Genomic DNA, 12,243 nt, shown 5'->3' with positions numbered 1-12,243 from the left:
CAATTACATGAACATAAATGATTGAATTATACATTTTTCAGTTCAGTTGAAATAGCAATTGAGATAGCAATCAAGCATCATTTTGTAACATAGGCTATTGAATCTCCCAACCAGCCATCGGACATTTTCATTGTCAGTATTTAATGAAGTATCTGCTTTACTCAACCTAATGTTAACAACGGGCGAAAACTAAAGAACAGCCCCAGCTCTTCCACAAAAACAGGCCGAAAGCTCCAAAGCTCCAACGCAAGCAACCAAACAAAAGTGAAGATGAAGATGATTTGTCTCCTACCCTAACCAATATCCATTTCAAAAAATACAAACAAAAATCCAAATACATTTCCTTATCTTTTTGATTTTATACATTTCTTGATCAAAGGACCGAGTCTGAGTGAAGCTCAACTCTGAAAAATTAAGCTAATTATTCCAGTAGACCAACTTCAAAAAATACGCAAAAACAATCATAACAATCACCCGATATCCAGACAAGTTATTATTCTTTTTTTTGGTAGAAATTATTTTTTAATGATATCAAATAAAACTACTATTGTAATGCTCAATTTATAAAACGCAAATGGACTTATCATGTTGCCCTACCAGCTCACTGGGAAAAATCTATAGCCCGGAAACAGGCCTAGGGCACCAGACCATGATGACATTCTCAAATTGACCCATTGTAATTTCTTGGACAATCTGGTCCATTCAAACTATTCAAATTAATGTGCACTTTAATCAGGTATTACATATAAAGCACTTCCTTGGCCACAGATTTCAGCATCCCAGCAAATTTTGCTCAGAATCAGCAACAATAAGACTAGATGCTTCAGATCAAAATTAAAAAACCTTTTAACACTCAAAAGAGTTTCATGCTCTTGCAAGCTTAAAGAGGATCTGGACGGCATAACTAGCAGCTACTAAATTGAAATATTACCTATGTAGATAAAGTCCCGGTCTCATCAAAATTAACAGTGCATGCGTTATGGGCTCCTACAACATAGAGATGTATTGCTTCGTATTCAATTCTGCACAAGCATCTCCAGCAATAGTTCCTATTGATGATCTCTTCCAGGCATGTCTCTCCCCTGATAAGCTGGTGTGCCCCCTTGATAAGCAGGTCCATCCTGCTGATAGTTAGGGCCGCCTCCTTGATAACTGGATCCACCATGCTGGTAACCAGGGCCACCCCCTTGATAAGCTGGGCCCCCTCCCTGATAGCCAGGGCCCCCTCCCTGATAGCCAGTGTTGCCTCCCTGATAGCCTGGACCACCTCCCTGATAACCAGGGCCTGCCGGCATCCCAACCCCAGGATTATTGCCCCCTGGGTACCCATGGACGCCTCCTTGATAACCAGGACCACCAGGCATACCACCCCCAGGACTGCCTCCTTGATAGCCCTGGCTTCCTTGATAGCCAGGTCCACTGTTTGGTGCATAGCTGCTTTGAGGGCTGGGAGGCATTTGGCTCTGGTAGTTGTGGGGCATACCACCCATGTTAGGAGGCATGGTATTGAAGTCACGGTTAGGTGGCGGAGGCATGTCTCTGGGAGGCATGGTGTTCTGTGCATTAGGCATTGGAGGCATGTCTCTGGATGGCATGGCACTTTGTGGTGGAGGTGGTGGCACAGGGTTCTGACCATGGCTTTGGAAGTTTGGATTTGGCATAGGAGGTGCTTCTCTGTTTTGGAAGTTCTGCATGTTCTCCCTTCTCCTTTCAAAATTCCTTGATCTATCGAAATTACGAGGTCTGTCATTGCGCCTGGATCTCTCATTTGCACGAGCATTATTCCGGACCCATTCTTCATGGTACTTTGGGTCATAAGGTACAGCTTTACCATCTATAAATGGTTCTCCTGCAAATCAAGGGTGAAAAAAATTAACACATTAACTAAAGAAAAGCTCCTAAATAATTCTTTTTCCTATGGTGCTAATACACAAGAATTTAATTGCAAGATGAAAAGATAAAAGAAATGAGATGAATCGAACAAAATAGCAAGCAGGCCACGCTGCCTCGATTTAGTTGATAAATATTTGCATTCTATGCAGCTTATGACAAGTTTAGGAAAGTTTAGAAAGCTTAATTTCAGTAGAAACTGTGCAAATAATAGAATTATTTAAATTAATTGGGATTAGATTCCTTTTATTCCAAACTGACCATTTAGTTTTGTTTGCTATTAACAGTTAGATGGTTTCCTCATAACCTCATCTTTACTCCTGAAGCACAACTGTCTTTCTACTTTCCCTCATACCTTAGCCACAGTTACACATGATCCTGCACACAGACAGCAAAAGCTGATATTTGAACAAGCATCCATCATTTTTTTTCTTTGTCACTTCTTTTCTTGCAACTAATTCCAATCAAGCATGCAAATGAATGAAAATTTGAAAAACACGATGAACCAAAGGATTGCCAAAGTTGGAGAGAACTGCTACAGATGTAAATGAGCATCTTCCTTTGAGTCATTCACCATCATTGAAAACCATATCTTTCCTAAAAAGAGAAATTGTAGCATTCAGACATCAACAAGTAAAGATAACGACGATGCTGTTACGCAACATGGAAATGTGAAACCTTCATATCAGTTGCCATGTCGTAATGGTCTTTTATTTCCATATACCATCACATCAATTTCTGGACCATTTATGCCGAATCAGGAAGTAGATTTGTCATTGTCACTATTTTTATAATGGGAGCATGTCCTTTTCACTTTAAAACATCTTTCTTCTTTCCTAGATGAAAACTGTTGAGGCCCCTAGTCAATAGAACCCCTATTGGACAAAGACCAAGAATGATAGGACAAAATCAAATGAGCACATAACAGATAATTTTGGACCTTAAAATCCAGTATGGAAGGAAACATACTAAGAGCATGCAAAGCAATAAAGAATTACTTATGATTGTGCATCTAATGGGTGGTTTCCTCACGCCAACAATTAGGGCTATGCTTACTGAACCTTACAAAAAAAGCCCGGGTAACCATTCAGATCAAACCGAGTTGAGTTTTATACATGCTATATAATACTCTTGACATGAACATACTCTAGCTTTTCTATCCTGAATGATGAGCTCTTTCTGAAGATAGGTTAAGGACAGATTCATAGAGTACAGCATAAAGGAGAAATTTCATGGTTTATTTTTTATTCAATGTTATCAACCCCAAATTATGCTCCATGTTCGCATCTTCAAGGATCTCACTACAGCATAATGTCAAAATATCTCCAATATCAATCAAATATCTATACCTATTGAACAGAAAGGAGAGAAAAAAAGTCAACCACTCTCCAAAATTCAAAAAAATCATAAAAATATTGTCTCTTATTAATTATTTTTGGTAGTCATGTTAATAAAAAAAAAAAGAAAAATTTAGCTCATTTTTCTCCACTCAAAAAAAAAGTTCTTAATAAATATAGAAAATGCTGTTAAAAAAGGGGCAAAAAGAAGTCTAATTTTTAGCAAGACTCTTTGAAAAGGAACAAATTAGATTTTTAGTGGGACTATTCAAATTCGTCCCAAGAAAAAATTCAGAAAATTTGAAATATTTGAAAAAAAAATGCACAACACAATTGTAGAAAAGTTGCTGGATTTCAAATTCGTACTTCTCTAAAGGAAATAATTTTTCCAATGCCAGTGTTCCTCATTATGGTAATTATAATATTTATGCATCCCACATGGTTTTTGGGTAACAAAATTACCTGCATAATATTGTTTCATCATCTCACAGAGTTTTTTTTGGAAAGAAAATAGTATGTTAAGAAAAGTGCATATAATTTGAAATTTAAGGAAAAAACCACATAAGAATGTTACACAAAATTACATTTCGGTTTTCATTATCTCCATATAAGCGCACATTTATTTGTCCTATACAAACATTCAACTACTGTGTTAAACAATTTATCTTTTCCATTAGTGCTGATCTTTTTATTAGGAAGATGTTAGAAGTGAAATGGTTAATAATTATGAAGTCCATTTCACTGACAGTATATTATTTTAATCTATTTTCAAGTTCTTATTATTCTTCTATTATACAAAATTATATTTTAGTTTCCATTATCACCTGGTGCATCGCACAAGTATCATTCTTGTATCTGGTAAACGAATATGACAAACAAATCTCCCCCCTATATAGAAATTCATTAAAATTCCAAAAAAAAAAAAATCAAAGAACACAATATCCCTCCCACCTTATCAGGAAGCCACGTCATTCCTGATTTTGAAATTTAAAATTACCCCCCCCCCCCGTTAAGAACTTTCCAAATAGATATAAGCAGAAAAAAAAAATCAGCAATAGTTAAAAGGAAGGATTTATCATTTCTTAACTACCAGAATTTTTCTTAACTAACATGAATAAAAAATTCACTCCTCCATTTCTTTTCCATCGATCTCAAGCTAGCAAGATGAAGAGATGAGCTTCAATGGTATCTCAATGGACATCGATAAGAAGAGAGGATAAACATTCTTGATCAAATCAATGCAAATAGGATCGAATCAAATCAAGATCCAAGACTTAAAAATTTAAAATATATCCTTTTATATGTCATGGTCCTCAATATTTCTTTGTATTTATTTTTCTTATCCCCCTGCGTGAGATTCTCAGCATCATCATGCAAACTTTCTTCCTAGCTAGATCAAGATACAAACGTTAACTTAGTTACTCATCATAAGGCTCATAATTTCAAGCAAACAAGAAACAAGCTAAAGGAGGGGAAGGTGGAACGTGGCCATGGTAATAATAATTTGATTTTTAGCGGGACTCTTCAAATTCATTCCAAAAATATTCAGAAAAATTGAAATAATTTTTTTTAAAAAATGAAGATATAATTTGTAGAAATTTCTTGGATTTCAAATTCGTACTTCTCAAAAAGAAATATTTTTTAAAACACAGTTATTCCTCATTATGGTAATGATAATATTTACAAATCTCCCATGTTTTTTTGGTAGAAAATTACCCCCATAATATTGTTTCATCATCTCACATGTTTTCTTTTTTTTTTTTGTGGAAAGAAAATAATATGTTAAGAAGAGTATATATTTTGAAATTTATGAAAAAAAACCATATAAAAATGTTACACAAAATTACATTTCAGTTTCATTATCTCCGCATAAGCACACAATTATTTGTCCTCTACAAACACTCAACTACTATGTTAAACAATTTATCTTTTCCATCTATTAAACAGATATGAGAAAAAATCTCTCCCCACTATAGAAATTCACTAAAATTTCAAAAAGATAAAAACAAAGAAAACAGTATCCCTTCCACGTTATCAGGAAGCCACGTCATTCCTGATTTTGGAAATTAAAATTAAACATTCCAAATAGATATAAGCAAAAAAAATCGGCAATAGTTAAAAGGAAAGATTTATCATTTCTTAACTATTCAGGATTTTTCTTAACTGAAATCAATTAAAAATTCACTCCTCCATTTCTTTCCAGTGATCTCAAGCTAGCAAGATGAAGAGATGAGCTTTGATGGTATCTCAAGGGACATCAACAAGAAGAAGAGGATAAAGATTCTCATCAAATCGATGTAAATAGGATCAAATCAAATCAAGATCCAAGATATAAAAATTGAAAATTATCCTTTTAGTATTTATGTTTTTACCTCCCCCCATCATAGGGGTATTTTGCTTGTGATTAACAAAAGATCCTCAGCATAATCATGCAAACTTTCTTCCTAGCTAGATCAAGATACAAATGTTACCAAGAAAGAAGAAATATGTTAGTGGGACTCCAAGCAAACAAGAAACAAGCTAAAGGAGGGAAAGGTAGCCATGGTAATGATAATTCGAGTTTTAGTGGGACTCAATTTGTTCCCAAAAAAAAAAAAAATCAGAAAAATTGAAATAAATTTTAAAAACTGCATAATATAATTTGTAGAAATTTTCCTAGATTTGAAATTCATACTTCTCTAAAGGAAATAATTTTTAAAATACCAGTATTCTTCATTATGGTAATAATAATATTTGCGCATCTCACATGTTTTTTTTTGGTAAGAAAATTACCCACATAATATTGTTTCATCATCCCATGTTGTTTTTTTGGAATGAAAATAATATCTTAAGAAGAGTGCATATAATTTGAAATTTATGGAAAAAAAAACATGTAAGAATGTTACGCAAAATTACATTTCCATTTTCATATTCTCCACATAAGCACAGATTTATTTGTCCTTTACAAACATTCAACTATCATGTTAAACAACTTATCTTTTCCATTGGTACTGATTTTTTTATTAGTGAGATGTTTGAAGTAAAATGATTAATAACTAAGAAATACATTTTCCTTATAATATATTTTTTCATTCTATTTTCAAGTTCTTATCATTATTCTATTACACAAAATTGTATTTTGGTTTCCATTATCTCCTCATGCATCATACAAGTATCATTCTTGTAGCTATTAAATGGATATGAGAGAAATCTCTCTCCTTCTAGAAGTTCACTAAAATCTCGAAAAAAATAAAATAGAACAATATTGCTCCCACGTTATCAGGAAGCCACATCATTCCCGATTTTGAAATTTAAAATTACCCACCTGTTAAGAACTTTCCAAATAGATGTGGAAAAAAACCAGCAATAGTTAAAAGGAATGATTTATCATTTCTTAACTATTCAGGATTTTTCTTAACTGAAATCGATTAAAAATTCACTCCAATTCTTTCCAGCGATCTGAAGCTGATAAGATGAAGAGATGAGCTTCAAGGGTATCTCAAGGGACATCTATAAGAAGAAGAGAATAAAGATTCTCGATCAAATCGATGCAAATAGGATCGAATAAATTGAGATCCTAAATTTAAAAATTTAAATTCTATCCTTTTATATCTCATAGTCTTTAACATTTCTTTGTATTTATTTATTTTTTAACCCCCCCCCAGGAAAAAAAAAATTGCAGGGGTATTTTGCTTGCGATTGATAAAAGATTCTCAGCATCATCATGCAAACTTTCTTACTGGCTAGATAAGATACAAATTATAACTTAGTTTCTCATTATAAGGCTCATATACTTTCAAGAAAACAAGAAACATGCTAACAGAGGGGCAGTAGCCATGGTAATGAAGCAACATGTTATTCCATTTCTCTTCCTATTTATGTGGTTGGGCAATGCATAATCATTGATTTGCATGGAGGCATAATTGCCAATCATACAACTGATAATTCAGCACCTACAAAAGGGCTGCAAGGTTATGGACTGAAAATGCAAATAACACAAACTACAATAGAGGAACCTGGAAATGGAGGGAATGGGATAACTCAAACAACATTCATGGAGGAAATAATTTAGCCTATCATTCAACCCATCTGAAGGAAATGGCCTAACCTTACAGATGCAGTCCATGGTCACAAAATTCCAAGAATTAATAGACAAATTTCACCCAAAAAAATAAAAGAGATGGACACCTTACATTCACAAAATTTAATATGCCTTGAAATTTATAAATTATAATAATGTCTTTGAATTTTGGCAGCTCTTCAGCACAAGCATAAACCATAACCAAAACATGCATTTATGGAAAAATTCCTTTTTTGTGTGGGTGTGGTTGTGGATGTGCGGGGAAGTGGGGGTTACATCTAAAGTACCAAATATGGTAGCAACGTTTGTCGTACCAGTTGGTACCATACCATACCGGGTGTACTGTACCATACCAATACCAAATTAGTACACAATTTCGTGCCATATTGACACCCCTATGCCTCATTGTCTCGTATTGTACCACATATCAGCATTGTAATAAGATGGTACCCTTTTTTTCACAATACCGAGACAACAAACCTAGTCCCATAGTGATGACATATGACTCGTATGGGAACACAATTTATATATAGTACACCAAATCAAAATAGAAATATCATCATATCACAATCAAAGTATATATAAAGCAACATCAACCACTAGAATTCACCACAAGAATGCATCATTATGAAAGCAAACTAAGGAACGCTACTACAACATCTTTGAGTGGCACATCTATAGTCACCAAATAAGCAGATTCCTAGTATGTAGGAACCCATGGAATTTATTTTACCCTTCTTAAAGCCATGTTTTGCATTGTAAAAAGAAGACATTGTAAAATGACCACTATCTCAACAATTCCACGGTCGCTTGTATGCGATTGATCTCTTTGTTCGGATTACTTAGCATGGCTCTTCAGATAGTTGTTTGTCTAATGATAAATTGATATTATGAAATCTTTTCCTTTGCTTCACCTAATTACCATCTTTTCCCTTATATGTTCAACCCTGAACATGCCTTAAATGCATATGGTTGCATCCAAGGCATATCGTCCCACAAAATTCATCAAACCAAAGGCCAGTCAAAGAAATAACCCCAGCTGCCTATTCACAAGAGAGAGAAACAAAAACAAAATCAAAAACAAGAGTGAAGCAAGTGCCTCATTTCCATGCGCATCATCTGATCATTTAACCCTTCTACTGCCGACAATAATTTAATTACTCTGTATTTAGGATGCATTTGGAGAAGAGATCTAAATTAAGTTGAACTTTGGCAGATCAACACATATAGATAGGCATTGCATTCAATTTCCAAGTCCATTATGGCACTCTTGATGTAACATTTATCTTACAAAAGCTAAAGATGCATCAATGTCCAACTGCCCAGAATAACCAGTGTCAAATAGCATATTTGCTTTTCACATGCGTACCTCCATAATCTTTGTTCTTAACATCCAAGTATGAATCAGGAAGAACCCAGCGCACCTTTGGAAGAGCTGTGAACATTCAAAAGCATCAATGGTAAGTGATCACTCTTAAAGAAAAATATGAAGCAGGAAAAAAGAAAGTGAGTGCAGCAGACATACGCTTAATCTTGTATGAAGTCTCTTCAGAAACCTTGCATCCAAAAGCAAAATAGTGCTTTGTAGACACTGAATATATTGATTTCTTTGCTTCTTCCTCGCTGAAATATGGCACAAAATTAACAGACCAAGTAAAAGAGGTAAGAACCGATGAGAGAAGACATGAAAGTTCGTTACGGTAAAACATTTTCTGGGTAATAGTTTGATATAAGTTGCTTACTTTAACCCAGCTAGAGGTAATGCGTGAAAAACATGGGCGGAAAGAAAAGCTAATAGCGATAAGGACAACATGTAAGAATTAAAAAAAAGAAAATAATATCACACGATACCAAAAATAAAAACTAATTGCAGAAATCAATAATACTGAATGAAGGAAAGAAACCAACTGATATTCCTTTATCCAGTTCCACAAATATCCAGTTCGTTCTGATGCTATTTAATGAATGTTTGTACAAAAAATAATTTTCCCATGGGGACGTAACGTCGAAATCCAAATCTTGAAGAACTCGACCAAAAAATCAAGGCAATCGATCTTATGCTCGCAAATAAAATGATAGAGAAAGAAATACCGAATAACTCTAGAAGCATCTAATCCAAACCAAGGCTAGAACAATCAAAACCGTATCTTGCCCTTTACCACGTCAATCAACCAAATACTAAACACAAAATCAACAAAAGAAGTTACAGATACGGAAGAATTTAGTAGTATTCCTTTCATTTCCTACGCTGATCAAAGAAAATAATAAGCAACGAAGCTAAGCATAGAGGGAGGTGGAAGGGACAGCGAGGCGGGAGGCCCTAACCTTCCAAGGACCTGGGCGAGGGTCTTGATGTAGCTGTCAATGATCTCGTCGCGGGTGAGGCTTGGATCGGGGGGCTCCACGACGACGAGCCAGTGCTCGAAGTCGCACCCGTCGAGGAGGATCGTCTCCTTAGGTGGCCGATTGCTCCAGTTCGGGGACGGGTCGTTGAGAGACGACGTCGTTGGCCGAGTCGAGAAGCACCGGACCTCGCCGACGCGGCCGCCGGCGAAGTGAAGGCGGAGAGAATCTGCAAGGGGGAGAAGGGGGCGGAGGCGGAGGAAAGGAGAAGAAGGACGAGCACAGGCGAGAGATCGAGAGGCGAAGGATCGGGAGAAGAGGAGGGGAGAGAGGGAGACAGATGGGAGCTTCGAGATTAGCGCTCGGCCCGCCATTGGCGAAAACCTAACCCTAAGGCTAGAAGGACGAGAACCAGGGATAAAGAGAGGGGACGAAAGGGAGAAACCCTAGAGGTATCGGCTTCGCACGATGGATGGGTTTAAGCTACGGGTTTTGATTCTTCCAGAAACGTCATTTCCACCTCAAAAAATAAATAAATAAATAAATATATATATATATATATATATATATATATATATATATATATATATATATATATATATATATATATATATAATAAAATTCATCCAAAGTCTTTTTTTTTTTCATTTTGGATGTGAATAGAAATTTATCCAAAGCCACGCTCCAGAAAAGTTTGTCCATATTTTAAAATTATGTTAAACTTCTCTCAGTTCTGTGTGCGAGTCTCATACAGGTTCATGTTTGCTCTCAGTTCTGTGTGCGAGTCTCATACAGGTTCATGTTTGTATTAACTACGTCTCGTCTAAACTTTTTTGGCTTGTTCTTCATTATTTTTTTTTGGGTTCATCTCTATTTCCGGTTAGTCCATCTTAAATGTCATGTTGTATTGGTTGTTGTGGAAATGATAAGAAGTAACATAGTGCAACACGACTGCGAGAACCACTTTATATAGTAGCCACAAAAAATTCAATACGAGTATACGGGCAATAGAATAGTTTCTTTATGCAAATATCTAAATGAACTAATGTAGTACATATTTTGTAAAAAAAATCAACTATCAAATTATATAAGATTTTATGTAGAAAGAAACGTAGAGTAGGATGATAAAAAATTAAAGAGATATATGTATAGATCTAATACGGTACTGATTAAGTGAGTCTATATATGATATAGATATTTCTAAGATATAATATATTATTTTCAAAATATTTTGAACGGATAAGGAGAAAAAAAAAGAGTGATTGGACAAAATAATGTACATCTTAAAATCATCTGACATATAAACTATAGTTAGCAGCTTTGTAGTCAGTATTTTGACAAGAGCTATGTGCTCAAGCAAAATAGACACAAGTCTTAATAAATTTCTACTTGATGAACATGAATAAAAAGTATGTATTTTATACCGCATATAATTTATGAAGGAAATAACAAATACTCTGTTACTTCATTTTATTAGGTTGTAGTTTGGAGTTTGGCCCACTTTTCCTTTTATAAAAAAGGTTAGGAGTTGTTTGACATCTTCAAAAATAAAAAAATAGAATTTCTATTTCATTTTGCTAATTTTTAAAAAATATAAATATATTTGATATCATCATACTTTTATACAAATGGAATATGAGGTCCATCTAATATTTATTATCATAAAAAAGATATTTACATTGTTGCCGAGTACGAATGGTGTAGTTTGTGCTGGCAGGGAATCGGAGGTTGTTAGCCTACGAAAAAAATGGGCCATTGCATTATTAAAGACTTGGCAAATATTATTTAGCCCCTAGAGTAGACTTCATGAATATGGCCATGCAACGTGAATTTTTGGGCTCGAGTATGAAGCTATCCCAGAGAAAAAAAAATATCACAAAATGTCAACTTGGTTGGTACTTTTTCAAATTTAAGTAGTTTTCCTTATTGCTTTGGTATATGAATCCTCTCTCTCCCCAATTCAGTGATGGATCATTGAGGGACGACATCATTGGTCAGATCAAGAAGCATCAAATCTCACTGAGATGGCCACCAATGATGATGAGGCTGATAGAGTCGACAAGGAGGATGGGGCAAAGTCAGAGGAGAAGAGAAGAAGGATGAGCGAAGGCAAGAGCTCGAGAGGTAAAAGATCGGAAGAAAAGGAGGAGAGAGAAAGAAAGGTAAGTTTCGAGATTAGCACTCAACCCACAATAGAGAAAGCCTTACTCTAATACTTAAAGGAGAAGAACCATGGAGAGAGAGGAGATGAAGGGGAAAAACCCTACATATCAGCTATCGACTATCGAAGGGGTTGAAATTTAAAGTGATTTTATAATAGATTCTTCAAATATATCTCTTCTATTATATCGTCTTTTCATCTCATTAAAAAAAAATCTATCTTCTACAAATTCATCCAAAGTCACTCTTTTCAGCTACGATACATTCACCGGTTTTGGTTCCTTTTCGAGTTCTTTTCTTGATGTCTTCTCTCCTCTCTATATTTCATGTGTGAGTCAGCTATAGAATTTGGAAAAGTTTGCCAACATTTTAGGATTATGCAAAGCTTCTCTTGGTTTCAAGTGCGAATCTCATATAAGTTCATGTTTTTTGTTAATTTCAACCAACCTAAAC

The 12,243-nt window shown here is 35.0% G+C and overlaps 1 protein-coding gene across 1 annotated transcript; it reads right to left on the bottom strand.

The window, feature by feature from the left end:
- Positions 1–680: 680 nt before the first annotated feature.
- Positions 681–10,101, bottom strand: LOC105060367 (multiple organellar RNA editing factor 8, chloroplastic/mitochondrial). The gene is made up of 4 exons (XM_010944034.4): positions 9,613–10,101; positions 8,813–8,910; positions 8,657–8,722; positions 681–1,849 (listed from the first exon to the last, which is right to left on the bottom strand). The coding sequence occupies exons 1-4, from the start codon at positions 10,002–10,004 to the stop codon at positions 1,050–1,052; spliced, it is 1,356 nt and encodes a 451-aa protein (XP_010942336.2). The 5' UTR covers positions 10,005–10,101; the 3' UTR covers positions 681–1,049.
- Positions 10,102–12,243: the final 2,142 nt, after the last annotated feature.

The sequence above is a fragment of the Elaeis guineensis genome, chromosome 1 (genome assembly GCF_000442705.2).
Source record: "Elaeis guineensis isolate ETL-2024a chromosome 1, EG11, whole genome shotgun sequence".
Taxonomy (NCBI): Eukaryota; Viridiplantae; Streptophyta; class Magnoliopsida; order Arecales; family Arecaceae; genus Elaeis; species Elaeis guineensis.
This window is presented reverse-complemented; position numbering and strand designations above follow the sequence as displayed.

Excerpts from the sequence above, each read along its gene's own strand:
- LOC105060367 (XM_010944034.4), bottom strand. The coding sequence starts at position 10,004 with ATGGCGGGCCGAGCGCTAATCTCGAAGCTCCCATCTGTCTCCCTCTCT. Across the intron at positions 8,723-8,812 it reads GACTTCATACAAGATTAAGC|CTCTTCCAAAGGTGCGCTGG; the intron begins GTATGTCTGCTG and ends GAATGTTCACAG. Across the intron at positions 1,850-8,656 it reads TAAGAACAAAGATTATGGAG|GAGAACCATTTATAGATGGT; the intron begins GTACGCATGTGA and ends CTTGATTTGCAG.